Below are 26,096 nucleotides of genomic sequence, written 5' to 3' on the forward strand. Positions count from 1 at the left end.
CTCCAGGATTGTGATCTGATCGTCCTCTTGCCCAAAGGCTCCCAGGTCAAACCCTTCGATGTCCTCTCCAAACACTGGGGACCAGTCAAAAGTGAAAGGCTGTCCCACAGACTGGTCAAGGGAATGTCCAATAGTCATGCTCAGCAGCCAATCCTCTTCCATCAGCACCCCTGATTACATTCTTCCCCACCAGCAAGATGTGTCTGCCCATGACATCCAATGGTAGAAGCAATTATTGCAAAGACTTCACGAGGATCAAATCCCAACACCTCACTGATAACACCCTCCTGTTCAAAACTGGGCACCCATGAAGCACTCTGGCTCATTGGGCGCAATAGGACTGCACACAACCCCAAACTGTAAGCTCAGCTCCACTTGATCACCATAACTTCAAGTGATTAGTCCTAGAATAATGTATGCAACTCAAGGCCACAGGGTCTCCCAGGTCAGTGGAGTTGTTCAGCAAGATTATGGATCATTTCCTCCTTGAATTCCACTTCCTATATCCCTTTCACTGCCTCACTCTCCAAGAATCTCCTGATCTCAGTTGAATTAACCTGGTGACTGAACATCCACAGGGACCTGAGAAAGAACTCCAAGGATTCAAAAGCCTTGAAATGAACCTTCTCCTCACCTCCATCCTAAAGGACAAGACAACAAACCAGAGATCCAGATTGACCAGTGAGGGAAGACAACTTCCCCCATCAACGATTCACCTGTAGAGAGAACACTGGACAAAGTACTCACCATCTCCATTCGGCACAGCCCTCTCATTCCAGGAATTAACAGTGAAGTTTCTTTGCACCCACTCTAATTCAGTTATCCTTCTGTAGATAATGAGACCAAGACTTGCAAAGTACTTGAAGTGCAGTCTCACTAAAGCCTTTCGGAATTACAGCACGACTTCTGTACTTTCATAGCAGTCCTCCTGCAATAAAAACCTTCCTGTCCCCTGACCAGGAACAGCAGTAGGCATTCCTGAAAATAAGGCATCAACCTGGGTACCATCATACACGATCTAAAGGAACATTATGCAATAAGTACCAAGATAATCCTGGAAGCAAATATCAAGTCCATTCTGTCACACCTGGTCCCTGAATAGTGGCGGTCCATTGAACTACTAGTGAGAAGAATTTGTTCCATAGCAGAGCTCAGCTCTGTGCTAAGGACAAGGCTGGAGGAAGTATTTTCACCAAGAAGTGGTCAGTGGTTGACCAGCTCAGCTCCTGAGCCCCTGACCATCACAAAGGCCAATATTTAACAGTTACAGATTACCTCATGGGGCATCATGAAATGACAATACTAAACCAGTTGCTAACCTCCTGGCTGTAATCAGTGCTGTAACAATGGTTCACAACCAGTTGTGACTTGAGCTGAATTGTTCCATGTTGCACAGTTACAACACTGGCATTTATCCAACGACATGGAAAATTGCCCAGTCACTAAAAGCAAGACAAATTCACACAGCAAATGACTTCATCAGCCAACACGCAATCACAAAATACTGGAACAACTGCCAATCAGTAATTGTTCAGTTAGAACTTGATTGCAAGCTCAGTTTGAGTTCCACCAGCCTTGTCCAAATATGACTGAAGTTCCCAGTGCAGGTTAAGAGCAAGGACATCTGACATCCAGCCAACACAGAATCAAATGGGATCAGTGTGGATGGGTAAAAGGGTCAGCACGGACATTGTGGGTCAGAGGGCCCGTTTCAATGCTGTATGATTCTAAATGAAACTAGTGAAACACCCACACCATAAACAAAGGTCAGGGAAGAAAAAGCCTGCATGGGGCAGTGACTCCTGGCACGAAGGAAGGTGGCTGGAATCAAATATCCCTGGGCACGACAGCAATGATGACTCCGAGGCAGCGTCCAAGGTCCAACTGCCTTCAAAACAGGAGCATAAGCATGTGCACATGCAGACGTTCAGCAGGGACTCCTCTGACAATCCTTCCAGGTGAGGCAGCACTTCACCTGAGAGTCTGAGGGTGTCATTTATTGCATCTGGTGTGGCCTCCTCTACACCTTCGAAAGGACTCCTCTGTCATCTGCCCCAGTCAAACCATCTTCCAGAGCTCAGTGGCCATACATAAAGTACTGGAATGCGGCATGTCACGAAGATGAGAAGGTGGCACAAAACACGTGCGCTCATTCAGAGCTCCCAAACTGCATCCAAAGACACAGCTGCTTCAATTCTCCAGTGCCACAGGGGGACACCACAAACCACAGGCATGGGAAAACATCTTTCATCGCAGCAAAAACCACCTTCATCACACGTTATATTCAGCAGTATACATTTCTACATTGCTCAGCTGTATTCAGAGATGCTTCAAAGAAACTCATCAGTTAAAAACCAAATGTAGGACAAAGAGGAAATCCACGCCAGAGGTGATTCATGTGAAATTTGTTAGACAGCTCGAGCACACTCAAGGCAGCTGCCTGCTAATCAAATATAAACAGGAGTTTTGAATCCTCTTCTCAGGTAATTGGGAAGAGGAGATATCAAGGGCAGAAATTTGGGGGAGGAAGGGGTGGAGAGGGCAAAGGAAAGGTTAGGAGGGAGACACAGGAGGAACTGGCAGGAGTAAAAACAAGGTCACTGCAGCTCAGCGGGATTCGTGTGATCATCTACAGATCAAGCAACAACTATGGAGAGAAAAGGAAGCGGTCATGTTCCATGACACTGACCTTCCATCAGTTCTGATAGAAGGTCATTTACCCACACAATGTTCCTTGACCCGTTAAGTATTTCCAACATCTGCAGTGCTTTGCTTTATTTTTCACTTGGTCATCCGTTGACAATACGTTGCAGACATGTGAAAACCCTGGGGAAAAACAACGGCAGACAGTGGACATTTAAAACAAAAACAAAGTGCTGGAAATACTCAGCAGGTCAGGCTGCATGCGATGAGGAACAGAGTCAACATTTCTTCATCAGAACTGAAAAGTAGACAAAAGCAGCTTGCAAAGGGAGGGTGGAAAGGTGGATGTCTGTGATAGGGTGACCATGGGGATAAGCTGTAGACAAGATTATCTGGTCATAGAGTAAATGGGAGCAATTGGAGAGCAAGAACATAGACAAAAGAATGTGGGAGTTGCGAACAGAGACACGCCCTCCCTGCAGCTTCACTAGCTTCTTTTGTCTCCTCTTCAGTTCCGATGAAGGATCTCCAAGCTGATTCTTTCTCTTCCCACAGAGGTAGCCTGAGCAGCATGCTGAATATTTCCAGCATTTCTGTTTTTGTTATGTGAAAACACATCACATTTCTTGAAACGAACATGCACAATTTTAACATGTGATTATCAGGGCTGAAAATGTGGTCTCTCATCATTGGCATGGTAACAGGTGAACTCTTGGCATGTGTTAGATTTGCAGTGAGTCAGCAAGGGCATCTATTTATAGATCACTGAACGGTTCCTTCTCCTGCAGCTAGACTGCTCTAATTGCCAAACAAACTCTGAATGCAGCACAATAACCGACTAGAGAGTCATTAGTGAGACCTTCTCAAAAGGACTCAACTACATTGTTCCCTACTGTTCTGGAGCACTGCCTAAAATATCTGAAGATGCATCATACACAAATCTAACTGATCATTTGGAGCACACAGCAGCGATTCATTTTACTAAAGCACAATGAATAAAATATGGTGTTCAATGAGTATATTTTATTCATTAGAGCAGTGACTTGTTTTCCACAATAGGCAATGCCATTGCTCTGGGTCTGAAGTTGAATCCAAGGCAGACCAGGTAAAGACAGCAAATTTCCATCAAGGACGCAAGTGAACCCAATCATGTCTGCAACAAGCCAGTTGCTTCATGTTCACCATTACTGATAACGCACAGGGCAAATAACAGAACACTAACTGCGACAGATAGAGGGTACAAAAGGGAAGGGAATGTTGCACTGCTGAGGGAGAGAATTACAGCAGTACTCGGGGCGAATATCCTGGAGGGATCGGCCACTGAGGCTCTATGGTAGAAATCAGGAATAAGGAAGGGGCAGTCACTTTGATGAGGTTATACTACAGGTCTCCCAACAGTCAGAGGGAGTTAGAAGAACAGATGGTTTATAAGATTATGAGAGGCATAGGTAGAGTAGACAGCCGGTATCTTTACCCAGGGTCGAAGTGTCTAATATGAGAGGGCATGCATTTAAGGAGAGAAGAGTTAAGTTCAGAGGAGAATTGCAGATTAGGCAGATTGCAGAAGGGTATAAAAGCAATAGAGTTGTGGTAGTGGGAGCTTTCAAACATTCCCAGTATTGACTGGGATTGCCTTAATGCGCAGGGCTTAGACGGGGAGGACTTCGTAAAATGCATTCAGGAGGGTTTTCTGAAGCAATAAGAAATTCACCAGGGTGCTGCCAGGAATGGAGGACTCGAGTTTAAAGGAGAGAATGGCTGGGTTCATTCTCACTGGAACACAGGAGGCTGAAGGGCAACCTTGCAGAGGTTTAAAAAAATCACAAGGGGCATTAGATAGGATAGATAGTCAGAGTCATTTTCCTAGAGCAGGGGAGTCTAGGACTAGAGGGCACAGATTTAAGGTAAGAGGGGAAAAATTTAAAGGAGCTCCAAGTCTTTTTTTTAAAGAAACACAGAGGGTGGTATCTGCCAGAGGTGGTGGTGGACGCCAATACAACGGTTAAGAGATGTTTGGACAGATACTTAGATAGGAAAGGCGAGGAGGGATACGGGCCAATGGGATTAGCATAGATAAGCATCAAAGACTGTGTGAACGAGGTGGACTGTACAATTCTAGACCCTGCTCTTCAATCCAAACAAGAAATAACCTTTACTCAATTGGCTGAAATCACGGAAGCAAGGTTGTGTGGCCTATCCATTCAAACAGCTGCCAAGTGAGAAAAGCCACATCAAACCATGGTGTGGAAACTATCAAGCTGATGAAAATGGAGCAAGACTTCTCTCTACACCATGGCCTGTGGCCGTGCATTTACACTGAACAATCTTCAATTCAGTACAATTTTACTTATGAAATTAAACACTGTAAAAGTAAGTGTTTGGCACCTTCATTTCCAATGTTCTCTTCTCCCCAAGGTATTAACAGTAACTGCTTCAGTCTGTGGACAAAAGCCATTTGACATTGCAAGTGAACGCAACTAACAGGATGTCGTGGGACATATCAACTGCTTTGTCACTTCATTTTGCTAATGATCTTTAGCCCCACTTTTCTGCCCAATGTACATTTCCAGCCTTACCTACCCAAAAACTTTCCAGGCAGGAGTCAAAATTATTACTGGCTGTAAAAAACCCTGGCTGAATTTTCCTAGGTTAGGTGTTGGACTTGGCAGTGCATTAGAAAAAGTTCCAATGAAAGGTGGGCAAATTTGGGTTGTTTTCTCTGGAATGGCAGAAGCTGAGGGGGTATTGGATAGAGGTTTATAAGATTATGAGAGGCATAGGTAGAGTAGACAGCCGGTATCTTCACCCAGGGTCGAAGTGTCTAATACGAGAGGGCATGCATTTAAGGAGAGAAGAGTTAAGTTCAGAGGAGAATTTTTTTAAGCAGAGAGTGGTTGGTGCCTGGAATGTGCTGTCAGGGATGGTAATAGAGGCAAATATGATAGATTCATAGAGCAATACAGCATGGATACAGGCCCTTCGGCCCAACCAGACCATGCCATCCATGATGCCCACCCAACTAGCCCCAATTTCCTGCCATTGGCCTATATCCCTTGAAGCCCTGCCCCTGCATGTACCTATCCAAGTGCTTCTTAAACGATACTGTTGTACCTGCCTCAACCACTTCCTCTGGCAGCTTGTTCCATGTACTCACCACCCTCTGCGTGAAAAAGTTGCCCCTCAGGTCCCTTTTAAATCTTTCCCCCTCACCCTAAACCTATGCTCCCTTGTTTTGGACTCCCCTACCCTGGGGAAAAGACTGTTACCGTTCACTTTATCTATGCCTCTCATAATTTTAAATATTTCCATAAGGTCGCCCCCTCATTCTCCTACATTCAAGAGGCTCTCAGAAGTGCTTTAGAGGCTCTCAGATGGGCACATGAATGTGCAGAGAATGGAAGGATATGGACATTGGGTAGGCAGAAGGGATGAGTTTAGTTAGGCATTTAATTACTAGTTTAATTAGTTCAGCACAAACTCATGGGCCAAAGGGCTTGTTCTTGTACTGTACTGTTCCATGTTCTAAAGGCCCTCAAATCAGAAACATTAATTCTGTTTCTCTTTCTACAGGTGCTGCCCAACCTGCTGAGAAGTTCCTGCATTTTTAATTTTTTAAAAATTTTTTTAGAGCATTTACATGGTAACTCAGAGATAGTTTAATATTAGTTCAGATCCAGGACCAGGATAATTCCTATTGTCCCTCAGGATGTGGACATCACTGTCAGTGCCAGCATTTTTTGCCCATCCTTAACTGCCTTGAGGGGTGAAGGCAACTGAGAGTCAACCAATATACAAGACAATTTATATGACTCCGGACCCATAGGCCAGACCACAGAAGTTTGGCAAATTCCCTTCCCTGAAGGATTTTAGTTCTATTCTATTGAAGAGTACGGAATACAATTCAACTTCTGAATACAATAGACAGTAGGCATCTCATTGTACTCACTGCAAAAACTGCCTGACATCTGGACCCATAGTCCTCCGACATACATTTTTGTCCAACACCTTCATGGCTGATGTCTTGTACAAGGATAACTGAAACTGAATTGACTCCTTTTATACTGTCCCAACGCGAGTTACTAGCAGATGACACCAGCTGAATTAATAGCCCACATTTCAGCACAGTGCTGCAAGTGCCTGAATGGAGCTCCTTCCTGTCAAATAGCTATTTCACAGCTCAATGTTTCATAATAACCCAGAGGGCAGATTACTAAACTGGCTGCCACAATGATAAACTCCATTACATCATTGATAAAAACAGTCCCAGTCAAAGTGAACCAAAATTAAACTCTAGAGTCACAGCATGACACACCATCAAAACACAGGGGGAGGACTAGAACCCAGCACCAAGCAGCATAAAAGATTGTCATTGCAAATGTTGCTTAATACACCAAGAACAAGGCCCACCAAAAGAATAAAATGCTGCACTTTCATATGTGTGAGAGAACAATGCATTAGGGGCCAATTTCAGACGTTTCAAGCTGCTTTTAAACACAGCCACCAGAACAAGCAGCAAAGTACAGAATCCATCAGCAGGAGGTATTTCCTCCAAATATTCCTGGGCTAGTTTTCCTCCAGAACTCAGAGCAAATAAGTGAGATCAGCAGGGTTCCACTGAAGCAACTATTTCTCAGATTCCAGATAAAGGGTTTCAACCCGAAACGTGAACTGCCCATTTCCCTCCATAGACACCTTCCGTCCCCGAGTTCCTCCAGCCTTTTGGGTGTTATTTCTCACATTCAGCAGGGGTTGTCAGTCTACAACCCAATGGTATGAACATGGAATTTTCCAGTTTCAGGAAACCCTCATATCCTGTGGTCCTCTCCAAACCACCACCCCCCGCTTCTGATCCACCTCTGGTCCTCTCATTTCTGTCCCCTTGCCCAGATCCCCCACCCCCTTCTGGCTCCATCCATTCCTGGCACTACCCACATATTTCACCCCCTGGTTCCACCTGCCTTTCCTCTGCCCCCGAATGGTTCCCATTAAAACCTTCCTTCCTTATCAGGTTCCAGCACTGGCAGCCCTTGGTGCTCCTGCTGATCTCCCTCCAGCAGCCGTCTCCACCTTCACCCTCCCCTCCCCCACCTGGGTCCATCTGCGCATCACCCTTCACCCCTTCTCAGCCCACCTACCATCTACTGGCCCGTCTTATCCCTCCCCCTCTTCTCGTGACACTGGCTGTCTCCTCTCCCCACTTGACAATTCGTTGACAATTACAGGAAGGATGTGGAGGCTTTGGAGAGGGTGCAGAAGAGGTTCACCTGGATTAGAGGGCATGAGCTATGAGAGGTTGGACAAACTTGGGTTGTTTTCTCTGGAGCGTTGGAGGCCGAGGAGAGACCTGATAGGTGTTTCTACAATTATGAGAGGCACAGATAGAGTCAGACAGTCAGAATCTTTTTCCCATGGTAGAAATATCAAGTATGTGCAGTTAAGATGGGGCGGGGGGCGGTGGTGGGAGTTTAAGGTAGATGTGCAGGGCAAGTTTTTTTTTTCTAAAAACACAGAGAAAGTGATAGGTGCCTGGAAAGGGCTGGCAGGGGTAGTGATGGAAGCAGATACACCAAGTACAAAGCCCACCAAAGGAATAAAATGCAGCACTTTTATATGTGTGAGAGAACAATGCATTAAGGGCCAACTTCAGAGATTTTTAAACAGCCACCAGAACAAGCAGCATAAAAATACAGAATCCATCAGCAGGAGGAACTCTGGCTTGGACAGTGTGTGTGTGTTGTGGGTGGGTGGGTGGGTTCGCATGCGTGCACGGGGTGGTTGGAGAAGGTGAAGCGTTAACAGTACAGCATGATGTCTGTGCCAAACACGACACCAAATTAAGCCAAGTCTCTTCTGTCTGTGTATGATCCATATCCCTCCATATTCATGCATCTACCTTACAGCCTCTTAAACACCATTATTGTATCTGCACATTGAGCAGAATGCAGCCATTACCCCCTATGAGACTCCTATCTCGGCTCTTTATCTGACTGGTATTACACCATACTCAACTCCCACCATTGTTACAACTGCTGTCTGTTTAATAAGTGATTACTGTCTCAGTCACTGGCCCTAACACAAGTTAGCACCAGCAACTTTATCTAATTTTCCTCTCCCACCACATCTGAAGAAGTCCAGTACTTGCTGGAGTACAGGTTGAAGTGTGCCAGCAACATTTGTATTTCATTTATGGCTATGAGGGAGGCTGGAGAACAGATGTGGCAGCATTGCTGTCATTCCAAACCCATTGACAGCTGATGTCCATCTGCTAGCACATCTATCACATCAGGGATAGGAACTAATTTGTGACATGCAGGAAGAGGTTGAAAACAAGTTACCCAGCTCAGCACAGAACAAGCTTTCAATGGTCCAATATAATAAAAGTGGATCTGTAAGCCATTTAGAGCTTGTTCCACCATCAATTAGATCACAGCTCATCTGCACCTCAGCTTATTTCCCTATCTTCAGTATAGTGTGAAAAGATGCGGATCAAAGTGAGCCAGCAATTGTAATCTTGCAAATTTCACCTAGCTCTACAATCATGTCTCTGATTTCCACTCTGTGCATCTTTCCCAAATCTCTCATTCCCAACCTGGAGAAAGTTTTTGTCAGGACCCAACCAAATCGCTGCAATATTAAACCTGTAAATATCACATTCACCCAAAGTGATCAAACTGCACTCTTCTACTCACACCCTTATGTTCACAAAGGTCACCTTGGGTATTGCCCTTCTGAAGAATCGATCAGCACTTAATCAGCTTCAATACCCACCACACACACCTTATCGGGCTCATGTCCTCAGAATAAATCCCAGCTTCATTTTAGCTGCTCTCACTGAGCAACACAGAGCTCCTCAGTTCTACTCATTAGCCCAGGGACAAAATAAGGACTGAGAAACGTGATCACAGGTTGTTTTGGACTTAAAGACTTGGAACAGATTGGGATCATTTGAGAAGAAAATCAGCAGCAGGATCCAGGGGCTGCTAAAGAAAGAGTGCAGAGTCTGGTGCCAGGTTGCAAAGGAGGGCCTCTTCACTGCCTGCAAGGGCTCTCTATGAATGAGACTGGCAAGGTCAGTGAAAAGGGGCTTTCTTTAAATTCATTTTCCAGGTTGATGTTGCTGCAAAGCCAACATTCACTGCCCATCCTTAATCACCCTCTCGGAATACTGTGCCACCTTCATGGATCACTGCAGTTCAGTTCTCCTGGAGAAGGTTCTCCCATAATTCTGCCAGAGAGGGAGCTCCAAGATTTAGATTTAATTTTGATAAAGCACCAGTCATCCATTTCCAAGCCAGGATGATGTGTGACCTGGAGGGGAACTTGCAGGTGGTGGTACTCCCATGCACCTTCTGCTCATTGGCTGTGAAGCTTTTGGTTTGCGGTACTGTAACCACAATGGATTTTGGGGGTGGGATGCACTGCAACCTGACAGATAAGATATTTACTACTCACATGTACATTGAAACACACAGTGAAATGAGTCCTTTTTGCATTACTGAGCACGTTCTGGGGGCAGCCCACAAGTGTCGCCACGCTTCCGGCGCCAACATAGCATGCCCACAACTCCTAACCTGTACGTCTTTGGAATGTGGGAGGAAACCGGAGCACCCAGAAGAAACCCACGCAGACACGGGGAGAACGTACAAACTACTTACAGACAGCAGTGGGAATTGAACCCGTGTCACTGGGGTATGATTTCTGAACGATCCACAAATGCTACCTCATTATTCCTTTTTTTTCGCACTTTTACATTTGTAGTTATAGATTTTTATGTTTTTGCACTGTACTGCTGCCAAAGTTTGTCATATTTCAGTGATCATGGATCTGATTATGGTACATCAGAAGGCAGTTGCTCACTGCAGGATACCCAGCCTCTGACCTGCTCTTGGAGCCACTGTATTTATGTGGCTGGTCCAGTTAAGCTTTTGATCAACATTGGCCCTGCCAGGATATTGTTGGTATGGGATTCCACTATGGTAATAACTTTGAATGTCAAGGGCAGGTGGGTCAGACCTCACTTGGAGATGTTTATTGCTTGGAACTTCTCTGGTGCAGATGTTACCTGCCATTAATCATCACATGCCAGAATGTTGTCTGGATCTTGCTGTGGTCACGTGACTGCTTCATCTGTCAAGGAGATGTGAATGGAAATTTTCTCTGTATGATCAAAGAGTATTCCCAGTTCTGACCTTATGATGGAGAAAAGGTCATTGAAGTGAAGTGTGAGGTACGTGAAAGAACATTCCCCTGTTTAATCTAACCCAGCACCGAAAGCACCAGAGAAACACCTCCACCCCCATGTAAATGGACACACCTACTAAAGCTCCCCACGCCTCATAGCTATTACTTTGACAAACCCACGGATACTTCATGTTTTAAACTGTACAAGCTGGTATGTTAAAGGCATCCAACGGTTGCAGGTATGTGCACTGTAAATATTCTGGGTCTCCCAAAGTGTGCCCGTCTTAGAATGTTTCTATTAATGCAGATTTTGCTGTACTTCAATTTGATTGTCTGAAACAAACTAAACTCAAGGGAATATAACACACACTTAAGCTTTTCCCTTGATTCACCATAACTACAACAGAACATCAATAAGGGATAGGATCAGCTAGAAAGATGGGCAGAGTGGTGACACAGAGAATTTAATCCAGACAAATGAGGTAATGCATTTTTGAGGTATCAAATACGATCAGGACACATACAGTAAATGGCGGGGACCTCAGGAGTGCTGATGTACAGAGTGGACTTGGGGTGCAAGTCCACAGCTCACTGAAATCAGTGACCGGTGGATGGGGTAGTGAAGGCAGCATTCGGCATGCTCGCCTTCACAGGCCAAGACACTGAGTACAAGAGATGGGATGTCAAACTACATCTGTACAAAACATCAGTCAGGACGCACTCGGATTACCGTGTACACTTCTGGTCGCCCCACTATAGAAAGGATGTGCCCCCAGAACACACTACTCAGAAGATGCATTTCACTGTGTGCTTCAATGTATATGTGACTAATAAAGAAATCTTAATCTCACTGGTACACAGGATGCTGAGAGGTGACCTTAGAGGTTTATAAAATGAGGGATATAAATAGAGTCTTTTTTCCAAGGGTAGGGGAGTCTAAAACTAAGAACATAGGTTTGAGGGGAGAAATCTAAAGGGGATCAGAGGGATAAGTTTCCACACAGATGGGGGGGGGGGGGGGGGGGATATATGGAATGAGCTCCCAGAGGAAGTGGTTTGGTGGGCACAATTACAGCTTCTACAAGGCATTTGGATAAGTACTTGGATAGGAAAGGCGTAGAAGGAAATGGGCCTAATGCAGGCATTGGGGATTAGTGTAGGTTAGTGTAGTGTAGACCCTAACCCTAAGGCAGAGGCATCACAGTTGGCAAGGACGAGCTGGGGAGTAGGGCCCTACGTTTCCATGACTTTCTAACTACTTATTGTAATGTTTTCTGAGTACTTATTCCCTGGTGTTCAATAACCAAAACTGAAAACTGTTTTCAAGATTGGAGTCTGAACAAGGCATTGCACAATTCCTCACTGGTATGCTATGTTGTTTCATATCCTTCAACTCTACCTCTTTGCTCGATCCATTAATATAGGCAATATTGACAAGTTTCTCCCTTACAATCAATATGATAAATAACTCTGGTCTTATACTCATCTCTAAATCCAGGCTCTTTCTCTGATGGTTACAAAATGATGTTCTACAAATGAGTATTATATTATTGCAGGGAATTCAGGTCTGAGAGGTTAGGGCTATGACAATCTGATAATCCCCTATCCATTTATAAATTCCAATGCCATGGCACCAGGGTCCATTTGCCCCTGGTCAAACTGGTGTGGTTCTGTTGGCCACACTCCTTTGAACTTACCTGGATTCACTTCCCATGCTCCCTGTACATCAACCGGGTTCACTGAAATGTTATCGTGCAGCCTCTTTTAAAAATATTAATTAGAAGTGTATTGGAGCATCAATAAAGACAAACGAGCCTGCAGATGCTGGGATCCGGAGCAAAAACAAACTGCTGGAGGAACTCAACGAGTCGAGCAGCATCCGTGGAGACAAAGGGATGGTCAACATTCCGGATTGAGACCCTGCATCGGGCCCAAGAGGGTAAAGGGGAGATATCCATAATAAAGAGATGAGGGAGAGGGGTGAGGCAGGAGCTGGCAAGCAATTGGTGGATCCAGGGTGAGGAGGGGTTGTTGGGTGGAGGAGGGAGGGGTGGAGGCTGGGAGGTGAGAGTGGAGGAAAAGGGCTATAGATTATGGAATCTGATCAGAAAGGAAGGTGATAAGTGGAAGCAGATAGACATATTTATTTATTAGTCACATGTACATCGAAACACACAGCGAAATGCGTCTTTTGTGTAGAATGATCCGGGGGCAGCCCACAAGTGTCGCCACGCTTCCGGCGCCAACATAGCGTGCCCACAGCTCCTAACCCGTACGTCTTTGGAATGTGGGATGAAACCGGAGCACCCGGAGGAAACCCACGCTGGCACGGGGGAGAACATACAAGCTCCTTACAGACAGCTGCGGGAATTGAACCTGGGTCATTGGCGCTGTAATAGCGTCACGCCAACCCTTACACTACAGGGATGTTGGGCAGAAGGGAACAGTGGGGCAGGGAGGAAATAGGGAACTGAGTAGGTTGTGTGCGAGGGTGATTGGCAGAGGGGACAGGTGGGGGAGAAGCAGGAATCAGGAGGGGTGTTGGAAAGATGGGAGAATGTGAGAGGGCCTGGGTGGATCAAGAGGAGAGAGAAAAGAACAGAGGAAGTGCGGGTTCCCAGAAATTGGAGAATTCACTGTTCATGCCATCGGGTTTAGCTGACCCAGGTGGAATACGAGGTGCTGTCCCACTAGTTTATGTTTGGCCTCACTCTGGCAGTGGAGGTGGAGAAGGACAGACAGGTCAGTGTGGGGATGGGGCGGCGAGCTGAAATGGCTTGCAACTGGAAGCTGAAGACAGTCTGGAAAATCTGCCAGTTCAGTACCAAAGCCCTGAATGTGCTGGATTACCGGAGTGTACACTAGCACATCCTTTCCAGGTTGCAGAAGTTAAACATCCATCCCACCCAGCTCCACCTGCCAAACAGACACCATTCAATACGGCAGCATTTGCTTTCACTGGGAAAACAAAGGAATCATTACCGTCTCTGGATCTCCAACTCCTCCTGACATGGTCCATTCTGCACTTGTGGGAACAGCTGAGAGTTCTGACGTGACAATGTCGGACCTGGAAAATAAATTCAAGAAAATTTATTTATTAAGGCTACCCTTTTGCAAAATATTAATGCAGTTCCAGATCTTAAACTGTTCATCCTGCTTGGATTTTGGACTTAATATCTAGGCCCACATTCTGTGCTTATTCATTTTTATTTTCAAAATAAATTTTAAAGCAGCCACAAGCCCTAAACTAAAAACATTGTTGTTGGTATCCAGGATACAAAATCATTGGGGTAGGGGAAGAACAGGCACTGATGAGGCAAGACGGTAAGAATTTTTCTCTCCAGCAGTGCTGTCCATAACCAGAGGGCAAAGGTTTAAGAGGTACAAGATTTTGAGGAGATTTCAGGAAGAATTATTTTTAGAGTTTGGTTGAAATCTGAAAGTGGAGGCAGTACTGTTACAATACCTAAGTACTTAGATGAGCACTTGAAACCCCATGGCGTAGAACGTTGTGGACCAAGTGCTGGCAAATGGGATTAGTATGGACGTCACAGGCATCAGCACACCCGAAGTGCAATGGGATAGTCTCGTCCTGGAACCTCGGCCCTCCTGATCACCGATGGTTCCCTGCCAGGTAAGTATCTCCTCAGGCCGTGGTGCCCACCAGTTGCAGTTGTGCTCCCTACTGACTCGTTAGCATCACAAATCCTGATTTCCCTACCAACTTGCTCTGATCCAGTCTCCTGTGTTCACTTTCCACTCGCCAAGGCCCCAGTTCTTGCAACAGAGTTAATTGGGAAATTTATTACAAAACCGTGCATCCTGTAGCGAATTGGAGTATTAGTAGTACAATAGTCACCAGGAAAATCTGCTAGCCCACCGAAGTACCATGTGCCAGATTAGAGTTTTATGGTATAATGTAAGTGGATTTAATACATCAATCACACACCAATATAACAGTCAATGAACACACCAGTACAAAAAAAGTCACTGAATTACAACTAACTGACATTCACGATCATACAATCATCAAAAATTACTCTCACAAGGGAAAGCCATTTGGCCCATACTATGTGTGCAATCTTCCAACCTTATATCTCTGTCCTGCTCTTTTAATACGTAGCACTTCTCAACTTAATGAATGTTTCTGCCTTCACCACTCTCTCTGGGAGATTCCCTATCACTTCCCAGGTTAAATCTCTTTCCAAATTCTCCCCTCTAATCCTTGTACCGATTTAAAATCCCTGCCCCTGGTTCTTGACTGAAGGAAGTTAGGCCTTTCCCTTTTACTTCATGTACAGTTTGCCACCGAGAGAGTCATTGCCCGAGTCCTCAACAGTCTCTGCCCAGCAACCTAACAGCTGGCCCCAAATCAGTGAGGATTCAGTTCGTTTGGAGGGAGAGTGGACCACCTTCACTGTGTACTGACTCTGAGGGAGACAGAGGGAGTTGCATCAAGTACTGTACATGGCCTTATCACAAAAGCCTTTGACTTCTTCAACCAAGGAGTGTCTGAAACACCCTTTGAAACTTGGCTCTTTCAGCATTCTGTTTTCGTTCTAATTCACCATTGCCTTCAGTACGCCAACACAGCCTCTGACCTTCGTATGCAGAGTGTTTGAATATCAGAAACTCAAAACTTAGACAATGCCTACCAGGCACCAATGATCCCCACTCTCAACCTCACTTCCGAGTCATGGACTATGTACAGTAGGCACCTTGAGCCACTGGAGAAACAGCACTATCGCCACAAAATTGATAAGCGACCGATCCCATTGCTGAGGCTCTAACTACATTTGGTCACTTCCGATGCGCAGGCTACATTACGCTGTACGTGTGACTGACACCAAACTCCATGAACAGGAACTCTACCTGAACTCTGTGATGGCAAAAGGTGGGCAGAGTAAACAATTCAAAAATATTCTCAAAGGTTTCCTGAAAATAAAGTAACATCCCTGAGCCAGAGGAATCCCTGGCACATAAGCGATCAAAATAGAGGATAACATTCATAGTCAGTTGTACAGCACAGAAACAGGCCCTTCAGCCCAACATCCATACTGACCAAGATGTCTGTCTGAGCTAGTCCCATTTGCTTGCGTTTGGCCTATACCTCTCCAGGCCTTTCCTATCCATGTACCTGTCCAAATATCTTTTACACATTATAATTGTACCTGCCACTTGCAGCTCATTCCACATACCCACCACCCTGTGTGGAAAAGGTTGCCTCTCGGGTCCCTTTTAAATCTTTCCCCTCTTACAAATCTACGCCCTCTAGTTTTAGACTTCCACATTCTGGTGATAATAAACTGATTCAGATTCTGTAAAGGCTGTGACCATCCAGCTTATCTATGCCCCTCGTGATTTTATAAACCTCTGCAAAGTCACCCCTCAACCTCCTATACTCCAGGGAAAAAAGCCGCAGCCTATCCAGCTTCTCCTTATAACTCGAGCCCTCCAGTCCTGGTAACATCCGTGTGAATCTTCCCTGCACCCTTTCCAGATTAATGACATCCTTTCCATAGCTGGTCTCAGCAACGCCTTGTATACTGTGCAGCTGCAATCCCGACTTTTCATCATTTAATCAGTTCAAGTACACTGGGTGGGGGGGGGGGGGGGGGGGGAGCGGCATTTAGATTCCTGGATAAGCCACATGCACTCTCCAATCAGGACCACAAGCCAGCAACCTATTGTTTGCACTCCCAGTTTGCAGCAACAACTGACAATGTTCTTGGCGTGGCAGATTGCAGAGGCTGGCAACTTTCCTGGAAAGGAAGAACAGTCTGTCACCCTGCCCTCTGTCTCGTTAGTCAGACGATGCAGGTGCAGGAGATGAAGATTTTCATCCCACTCGTATTAAGAAAGCACCATGAAAAGATGTATTTGACAAAGCCCAAAACCGGAATTGGAGAGAAATGCCAGAATGCTAGGGTATTATTGGTTCAAAACCAATGTCTCGGAATTGAACGTGAACAATTAAAGTGTGACTGCTTTTAGAAGGCATTCTTCCATTCATGCATCCTTAATGATTGGGGGGAGGGGGGAATTCTGTGCTACTGCACATGCCCCTTGCTCTGAACCTATTACAGTACTGCTGTTAACATTACCAGATGAAAAAGAAATCTGCCCAGCTGTCCTTGTGGTAAAAACTAAAACACTGCTGAATTGCAAAGGATCGTGTCCATGTCAACAGGGGGCAATCCATCTCATTCCAGAAGTAACTAATCTTGAAATGCAGCAGAAAAGCTGAAATACACGTTCTCTATTTATAATCTTGCAAGGGTGACAGAAACAATTCAGCGGTGGGGCTTGCCGAATAATTATTAGTTTTACTGTACTGGCGACTCCCACATTACGAACATTCGGGTAACAGGAATTTGCCCTTACAGAATTAACCCTCACATAATTCACATGTCACTACCCCAAAATTTGAGATATGGAATAAAATCCGCTCTCTCAGAATCTGTGCTAGGTAAAAGTAAACGAATCAACACAAAATGTATCTGTTTCAACTTGCGTTTTTTTGACGCATGCACAGATGACACAGCTTCGCCTTGTGGAAAATCACGATATGGCCCGTTTTACGCAACATCCCCTGTAACGCAGGGGTCACCTGTACTGCAATCTGAACCTCCTGATAATGGGCGGGATTATAGATATAACTGATTGCAGGGGAATGTGATCCAGTGACTGGACTTGTATTCATTAAACCAGAATTTTAAGTTTACATATGAAATCCTGGTGCAACATACGATTTATATGACTGCATGATGGATGTTAAAATGGCTCTAATTGCCTCAGCTTGGCAGCATTTGTAAATACTGGGCTTTTCAGCAAGTTGTGTGACTACTATACATCATTTCATTTGTTTGGAAGAGAAGTAATTTATCCTCACCAACAGAAGACATGGACGCTAAATATTCAGGACACAAGAAGGGCTGGGTAACAATCACCAATCGGCACTGATGCTCAGTTGATAGGCTACCTGCTCTCCTTCATGGCATCAAGAGCTTCTCCTCGTGTCTATTGATGGGTACAGCAAGATCCTGTACAGGGACTACCCTCGAGCAGCGGGAAGAACAAAAGTGTGGCCACAACTGCAGGTTCAAAGTCCAGCCGGGCCCCATTTCATCCTGCTGAACCTTGATTGGTCAACTTGAGTAGAAACAGATTAGGGTCTTCCAATCAGTCTATTTCCCCTTGAACCCCACAGAATCTCCTGCCTGACTTCAGACTTAATAGAAGACAGTTTGAACCACGTTTTAAGTGGATTTTTTCCCCAAAATATTGCCTGCTTTCTGCATAACGGTTTCCTGTCAGCCATCTGATGATTATTTATAGGCTTCCATTTGGCTGTTCTTTGATTTGTTCTTCTCTAGAGCATCAACCTAAAAGTTAATCTTTCTCCAGAGCTCTCTCTGCTTGAGATCATTTTGTAGTATATTTAAGAGCACAGAAAAGAAAGGAAGTATAACTTAACTTCATTTGTTCTTGGACTATATGGTGCATTGTAACAAGAATGGAAACAGAGACAGGATAGCACCAGGGTAGGTCAACTGCTCCTGACATTGTCTCACCCGCAGTAATTAACATTATTCTCCCTTGGTTAATTCACCCTCGCTTCTAAGCACTCAGTCCAATCACTATCCCTCATTTGTGCTCAAGGTCTAAGCTGCTCCAAATATTTCTGAGAACCACTCCAAGGCTGGAGTGTACATTTCTTGTGGTTCGGCGAACAAGATCAAATAAATTTGGTGATTTGGTAAAGTCAGGTGCTAAAGGTTTTTCCCAAATTCAGAGATAACTGCCATTGAAAACCAGATACACCAGAACATAAAAGTGGTACAGTGGTTAAATTACTGGACCAGTGATCCAGGTGCTTAGATGAACAACTGGAACACACAGGCTCAAATCCCACAAGGCAACCATGGAATTTAAATAAAAACACTAGCCTCTTGAATGGTGACCACAATTCAATGCAGTCCTACCAGACTGCTGCACAAACATATGTAGCTCACTAATGTCATTCAGGATAAGATAGCCTTCAGGATATATTGTTCAGGATAGCCACCCTTACCACATCTGCCCTATGTGTGTCTCCAGCCTCACAGCTATACTGTGAAATGGCCCAGCAAGCCATTCATTTGTAAGCTGCTACGTTACTGCAGTAGTTCGTGGTGGCTCACCACTGATGTTCCAAGGGAAATTAGAGATGGGCAATGAATACTGGCCTTACCAGCGATGCTTGCATTCCAACAAAATGAATAAAAATTCCTCAGTGTCAGGGGATAGAAAGGTCAGCATTTTGAACTGAGATTTACCTTTTATATTCAGACCATCAGACATTATAATTTCTGAATTCGTGGAAAATCGTGATATTTTTGAGGAATGCCACCACCCTCCCGCCACAACACAGGGGTCGCCTGTACTTATTCTTGTTTGTTTTGACAAATTAGCAATTGCCAACTCTTCTGCTTTAAAAGGCCCACATCAGCAATGGAGAATCACTCCACCCAACAGAGACAACTTGTTGACATTTTGTTGAGCTGACCAGCCAATGGTTTCTGCAGACATTAAACCCTGATAAAGAAATGCTGCTGCTGGACAAGTGACCGATCTATGATGACTTTCCTATCGGCCAAACACAGGGAACTTGATTAACAGACGTGACATCACAGTCAATGGCCTCAGCTCAAGTTATCCAAGTTTCATCATGTGAACTTAACAATATTAAGTTAGTATGAAAGGCTCCGCAACTGGCCTCTATATCACAAGGGAAACAGCAGAGTTTCTGCTCCTGACGTACAATTACAAACCAAAAACGCAGACAATTTTGAATGAAGACAAGATCCTTTCCTGCAGTAATATGCTCCGCTTACAGAAAATGCCGGAGATATTCCAGAGAAACATGGTTAAATATTTCAGGTCAATAACGTTTCATTGTTTTATGGAGATTATCAACCCTGGGGAAAGGAGCAGAAGACATCAAGTCACACAATTGCTGCGTGACAGCCTTCAACAACTTCAGAACAGGAGGCAGAGAAATGCCCCCTCAACCCCGATTGGAAAGAGAACAGTTTAGGACCATTACACCAGAATGCAAAACCTTTGTTCCCTCTGCCACTGACTGACCTCTACTTCTAACCCAAACAGTAGGCTTGCCCCAGCACCCCTTGCCATGCTTTATTTCTTCATATGCTGTGGGCACTGCTGATAAGGCTGGCACTTACTAACAGAGTGGCACGTGAGGGATACCTCAGGTTGAACCAACCACACTGGTCATTCACCCAAAATGTTCACTCTCCAGAGACGCTGTCTGACCCGTTAAATATTTTCAGCATTTTGTTTGTATTAATTATACTGGTGTGTATGGAGTCACATTTAACTCCAGGCCAGGCACGGACAACAGATTTCCTTTCTTCCATGAAGGATTTTAGTGCTGGAGATCGTTTTTTTAGTGACAATCTGAAAGCTTCATGGTCACCATTACTGATTCCAGGTACTGACTGCAGATTTACTTAATACTTGTTGAGGAAGGGGTTAGTCAGTCTTAGGCGTGGTTTAAAGGTCGGCACAACATGGTGGGCCGAAGGGCCTGTATTGTGCTGTATTGTTCTATGGTTCTACGACTGGATTGTAACTCACCTCTCTGCAGTAACAGATCAGGATCTGTAATTTAACAACCACGCTTCTGAAGCCTCTGCTAGTGCAAATATCAGAATCACTTCTGATGTAGTCAGTGCAACAGATTGTCTGATTCCTTCTGGTTACTTAACAGGTTTACAGTCATACAGAAGGGGCCTGATACAACTTCTCCACAGTTCCAGGTGTAGGAAGAAATCAATGATAAAGTAGTAACTCAGGATCCCTCCATGGATAGCCCACAGCAGTCCATCACAAAAAGCTGAGAAGCAGGAACTGGCTGCCCAAACACAGGTCCTCCCCAGATTACAGCAGGGTTCCGTTTCTGTGAACTGTTCGTAGCCCAGACAGTTCACAAGTCGGAAGTGCAGCCTCAAACGGAGTCCCACACAGCTGACGATACCTGCAGCAGCAGCCAAATCCATCCCGCCGGTTTCCCAAATATTTGTTCATATGTACGGGCTGTACATAAGTCGGGCGTTCATAAACTGGGGAGGACCTGTAATGACAGTGCTTCGATCGATGGGCAGCATAAAAGGCTGATGGGTGACTAGAATCTTGAAAAGAATCAAAATCTGAACGTTAATCCACTTGTAATGTTTGCAAGATTCTTTTCAAAACAAAACAGCAGAAAAACCAAATCCCTCATCTATCTTGGACAATAAATTTAAAGCAGGTGATGTTCCGAGCTCAGTGCTTACAGAAACACCCACAACATAACTATGAACAATTCAGAGCCAAGTAGAAAATACAATCTACCATTCATTCCAACCCATTTTAAACATAGGTTTCAGCACTGATTGAGAACACCACAACAAAGCAGAAAGCTGCTCGCACACATTTCCTGAACAACCAGACAGCTCCAAAGCATCTGTTAAGTGCCAGTGCCACGTAGAAGTGCACAAGATTAATGGCATCAAACGGTGCAGTGAACTGTCGAAGAGCTCTCCGATGTACCACTGACAGCTTCCAGACCAACCGATATGTACAAATCTGAACGTGCATGGGTTAGTATTTTATAGATCTGTAAATCCAGACATACAAATGTTCTGCAGTATACACGACACCTCCAAAAATGAGCAGACATCCCCTTGGTCATCCCTCCATTAATATAACTAATGGCTGAATTTTTAGCTGCAATCCCGTCATAACTTATTTACAGATTTCTGTTTTTTTTTAAAAATCAAGCAGCAAAAAAATAAAAAGATAAATGAAGCTGCTCAAATCACTCCATGCAGAACATCTGAAGAGCACCTACATGTAAAAATGAAGGCTTGGTCTCGCTTCTGGCAGCACAGGTAGTGCCACATACCATTACTTGCATCCTGAGACACGGAGTTTGGAACATGTTCACGCGACTCCCCAGCTTGTAGGTGAATCATCGGGTCCACCTCAAATCCCAATACATCTTCAGATTCCCTCTCAACCATTATCGCTCATTCTTAATGGAACCAAGATAACATTAATCATGCTCTCCCACAGGTGAGCAAGTAAGAGGATGTATTTTAATCAGAAAGGGTCTGTATCATTCATGCATTTAACAGCTTCTATCCATCAGAGGTCAAGTTTACCTGCTTTAGTGCCCTGGCCCTTACTGGAATGCTCTGCATTTCCTGTTCCTACTGAATAATTAATATTTGTTCCCAGTGAGCCAAATGCTTTATACCGCAGCACCCTTGTGACTGGTGCTGCTGTTGCACTTAAACAATCCTGCCTTCAGTTCAATCACAACGGCCACAAATGATGCAAAACAATTAATTTTTCTAAGCCAATTTAATTTCTCAGCTAATTTACTGTCAAAAGAGTTAAACCTAATTAGCTGAAGTTTTGTTCTGGATGTTGTGAACTTTGAGATTTCTCTAACTGGGATTGTGAAGGATGGCAATGACAAACGCAGATCTTCCACGACTCCGACAGAAAACTTCGCTAAAAGCAGGCACCTGTGTCGACTTAACCCATGTGACATTAATACCTTCAAATTATGGTCTAAAAAATGCTATTGGGAGAACTGAGTTTTTAAAATTTAATGTCCAAAACAAATTTCCAAATTTTAAACAATTGTGAGGGTCTCTCAGTAAGCTGCCTGTAAGTCATCAAAACTGCCCCTGTCCCTTACCACCAGTGCCAGCAACAATCAGGAAGATTCAATGTGTTGACATCATTTTCTGCTTATGAACTGCACTGATGCATTCAATGCTTTGCTGATCTGTACCACAATAGAGGTCAACGAGTCCTTCATCCGTGACCACAGTACTGGGTGACTTCAAAGCAAGGGACAATCACCAACCACGGTCTGAGCACAACCACCATGCAATCCTGCAGGGTTCCTCGCAAACGGTTGGCATTTCAAGTAAAACAGGGCTGCTTCAATGACAGGAGACTGAGCAGCACTTTTTTTTGTGGCCATTTGCCTTAAAAACCAAACTTAAATCAATGAAAGCAAATATATGGCTACAAGAGAAATTTTAAATTTAATTTTGCAAGGTCCCTACATATGGGACTTCAAAACAAGCAGAGCTTCCACAAGGTAGGTGACAAAGGCCAGCAGTGAATTTGAAATCTCACCTTTCATTGGAAGATAGCAAATCAGTGCTTTAACAAAAGTCAAACCTAACCACGCTATCTAAGAGGACAAGGAGGAACAATTGACCAGATACAATCACTAGATTTAAGAGACATTTAGACAGGGACTTGAACAGGCAAGGCAGAGGGATACAGACCTAATGCAGGATTAGTGTAGATGGGCAAACAGGCCAGCATGGATGTAATGGGCCAGCAGGGGCAGGTCAATGCCAGAATCAGCCACTGCTTTTTGCAGTAGTTATTGACGACTTAAATGAAGGAAGCATTGAGTTTGATAATGATTCAAATGTTAGCAATGTGGCTGACAGCTGAGGAGCAAAGCTTCAGTCTGAAGGTTTAGATGATTCATAACCTGACTGAAGAATGGCGATGGAATTCAATCCTCCTTGGAGTGCACATCCAGATCCTTAAAGGTAGCAGGGCAAGTCAATAATGTCATTAGAAGGCATTTGGAGAGCCCTGCAGAGGCCTGCTGCAAGTATCAAAGACGACAATACATTAAAACTCTGATAATCCGTGACCTGATTGTTGGGAGGTGCTGATGGTCTGCATCTGGTTCACCGGGTACTAACTCCTACGCTCCCTCTAACACTTTGGCGCAGATTCCTGTCCTCCCTCCAAGCTCACCAGGGCCCCGGTTCCCATCCTCCCTTTAAACAACAGGGAGCTCTGGTTCTTGCATTCCCTTTCGCATCGCTCCTTTGAAATGCACTTGGTTCTGTTTCCTACGCTCCATTTACTGGAAAATTCATAACACCACTGTACTGTACAACATCTTTAACAAAAAGTGAATCAAATGGAATAACATCCAACAGTCTGGAAAATCTGCCAGTGCAGCAGAATAAATGGAGTTTTACTGTACTCATCTCAGCTGGAATGCAACAGTCGTCAGACTGACTGCTGAGAGTGGGGGGGAGCCAAGGGGGGCAGAACGTAGGTAAATTAGGCCCACGTTCTTTCATGTTGGGGAGTTAGAACTAAAGTTCTCAATGTCAGAACAAGGAATAGGTGATTCAGACTGAGGGGAAAAAATTTCTTCACCAAGGAGTGCGCAAATCTTTGAATTCTCTACCCAAGGTGGCTCAGAACTCTGAGGCACCAAGTATATTCCAGATGGATTTTGGAAATAAAGAGAATCAAATATCATGGGAAATGTGCAGGAAGATGGAGTTGAAGGAAAAGATCAAGTCTGATCATGATGAATGCAAGGCCAAATAGCTCAGTTCCACTCTGTTCTTCAGGCACATCAGCCATACTTGTACATTTTCCTATTCTTCTGATATCTTACTTGCGAATCATGCCCTACCCACTCCAGAAGAGCTTTTAGACACTGACAACAAGCAGCGAGGCCATCTTATTCTCAGCTAACATGCAAGACATTCATTTTCAAATAGTTGTGTTCATTCTCAAACCGTCCACAGGACCTTCCAACTGTTAGTTCAGCAGAAACAAGGGATTTATCACAATATTTTCCTGGATAGGCTCCACAATGTTAATATGGTGGTGCCATAATTCACAAAGCTACCAAGCAAAACTGTAAAACATTCCTCTCTTAATAGTGCATTACTAGAGAGATGACTAAACCAATACAAGCTTTCCACATCTAAATCAATAGTATTTTTGGAACACATAATACACTTGAGTAATCACAAATGCCAAGTGCACTGAAAGGTATTGATCAGCTATATATAGTCACAAGATACATTAATTAACTTGACAGACCACCTTTAGTATATAATGCAGCTGGCCTCTTAAGAACCCCTCCTTTTCCCAAAAACACGAGAAATTTTCACAATGGAGGGGTAGTAAAAAGGCAAGGGGTGGTTTTAAATACAGACACAAACACAAAAAATCTTCAGAAATTCAAGTTTTGGTAGAGTTATATTTATTTGTATATTACTTAAAAATAAATGGAGAATCACTGTTTTGGTGCAACGCATTTCACAAAGCTCAATCCACTGCTCCAGTTATCCAGCTCAACACCGATTTATTGGTCAAATTCCTGCATACCCAGGGCATTGCAACACTGAATCCAAGAACCACAACTATTTCATGTAATCCATCAGATCTATGCCAACTCAGAGGAATAATCTGACCTGGTCAGTCCATTCCCCCACATTTCTTAAAATTCTCTCTCAAATGCCCACCAAATTCCCTTTTGAAAGCCCTGATGGATTTCATTTAAACTAGCTACACAGCAGTAAATTCTAAATCATAACCACTCTGCATAAAATGTTAATTCTTCAAGATTTTGCCCAACTTTGGTCCCACTGGCAACAGTTTGTGTCTTATCTTCCTTCTCTAAACAAGTCATGATCTTCTATACCTCTATCAAGACTCCTCTCATCTTCCTTCACTCCAAGTATAACAATCCCAGTTCTCCAACCTACCTTGCATGTGAAATTCCTTATCCCAGAATGTAAGAAATCACAGTTGGCCATTTGGCCCCTGGTGGCTGCCATTCCACTGACCAAGACCGCGGCTGATATCTTGCCTCTTCCCTGCATCCAGTGTTAAGTGTCTGAGGTGACAAGCTGTTCCATGGGCTTAGTTTGGACTTTGCTTGATCAGTGCAAGAGGACGAAGATAGGGAGGTTGGAGTGGAAGTGCAAGTGCAGTAGGGAATTCAAGTTACAGACAAATGGAAGTTGGGGGTCACCCTGACAACAGTACAAGGTGTCTTTCTTTGCTTGGCTGACAGGGCTGTCAATTCCACCTGTTCTATTTCCTGCACTACTTCTCTCCAACCCTTCCACCCAGAGCAAGGAGAGCGTTTCCCCCTTGTCCTACCTTCTATCCCACTAATCTCCACATCCTCTAACTTCTGGCACTGCTAGATAAATCTTCCTCCCTAATTCTCTTCCACACTCCAAAGGGACCATTCCCTCCATGACATAAGAAAATAAGAAATAAGAGCAGGAATTGGCTATCTGGCCCGTCAAGCCTGCTCCACCATTCAATAAGACCATGGCTGATCTGGCTGTGGACTCAGATCCACCTACCTGCCTTTTCCCCATAACCCTTAATTCCCCTACTATGCAAAAATCTAA

The 26,096-nt window shown here is 44.4% G+C and overlaps 1 protein-coding gene across 3 annotated transcripts in view; it reads right to left on the reverse strand.

Annotated features, from left to right (window-relative positions):
- The window catches only part of enah (ENAH actin regulator), a 213,191-nt gene that overhangs the window by 36,492 nt on the left and 150,603 nt on the right, over window positions 1-26,096 (reverse strand). For all 3 annotated transcript variants that reach the window (XM_052024956.1, XM_052024957.1, XM_052024955.1), the window contains one exon: window positions 13,807-13,891. In XM_052024956.1, coding sequence (XP_051880916.1) covers window positions 13,807-13,891 — 85 coding nt within the window. The remainder of the gene's footprint in view (window positions 1-13,806; window positions 13,892-26,096) is intronic.

The sequence above is a fragment of the Pristis pectinata genome, chromosome 10 (genome assembly GCF_009764475.1).
Source record: "Pristis pectinata isolate sPriPec2 chromosome 10, sPriPec2.1.pri, whole genome shotgun sequence".
Classification (NCBI taxonomy): domain Eukaryota; kingdom Metazoa; phylum Chordata; class Chondrichthyes; order Rhinopristiformes; family Pristidae; genus Pristis; species Pristis pectinata.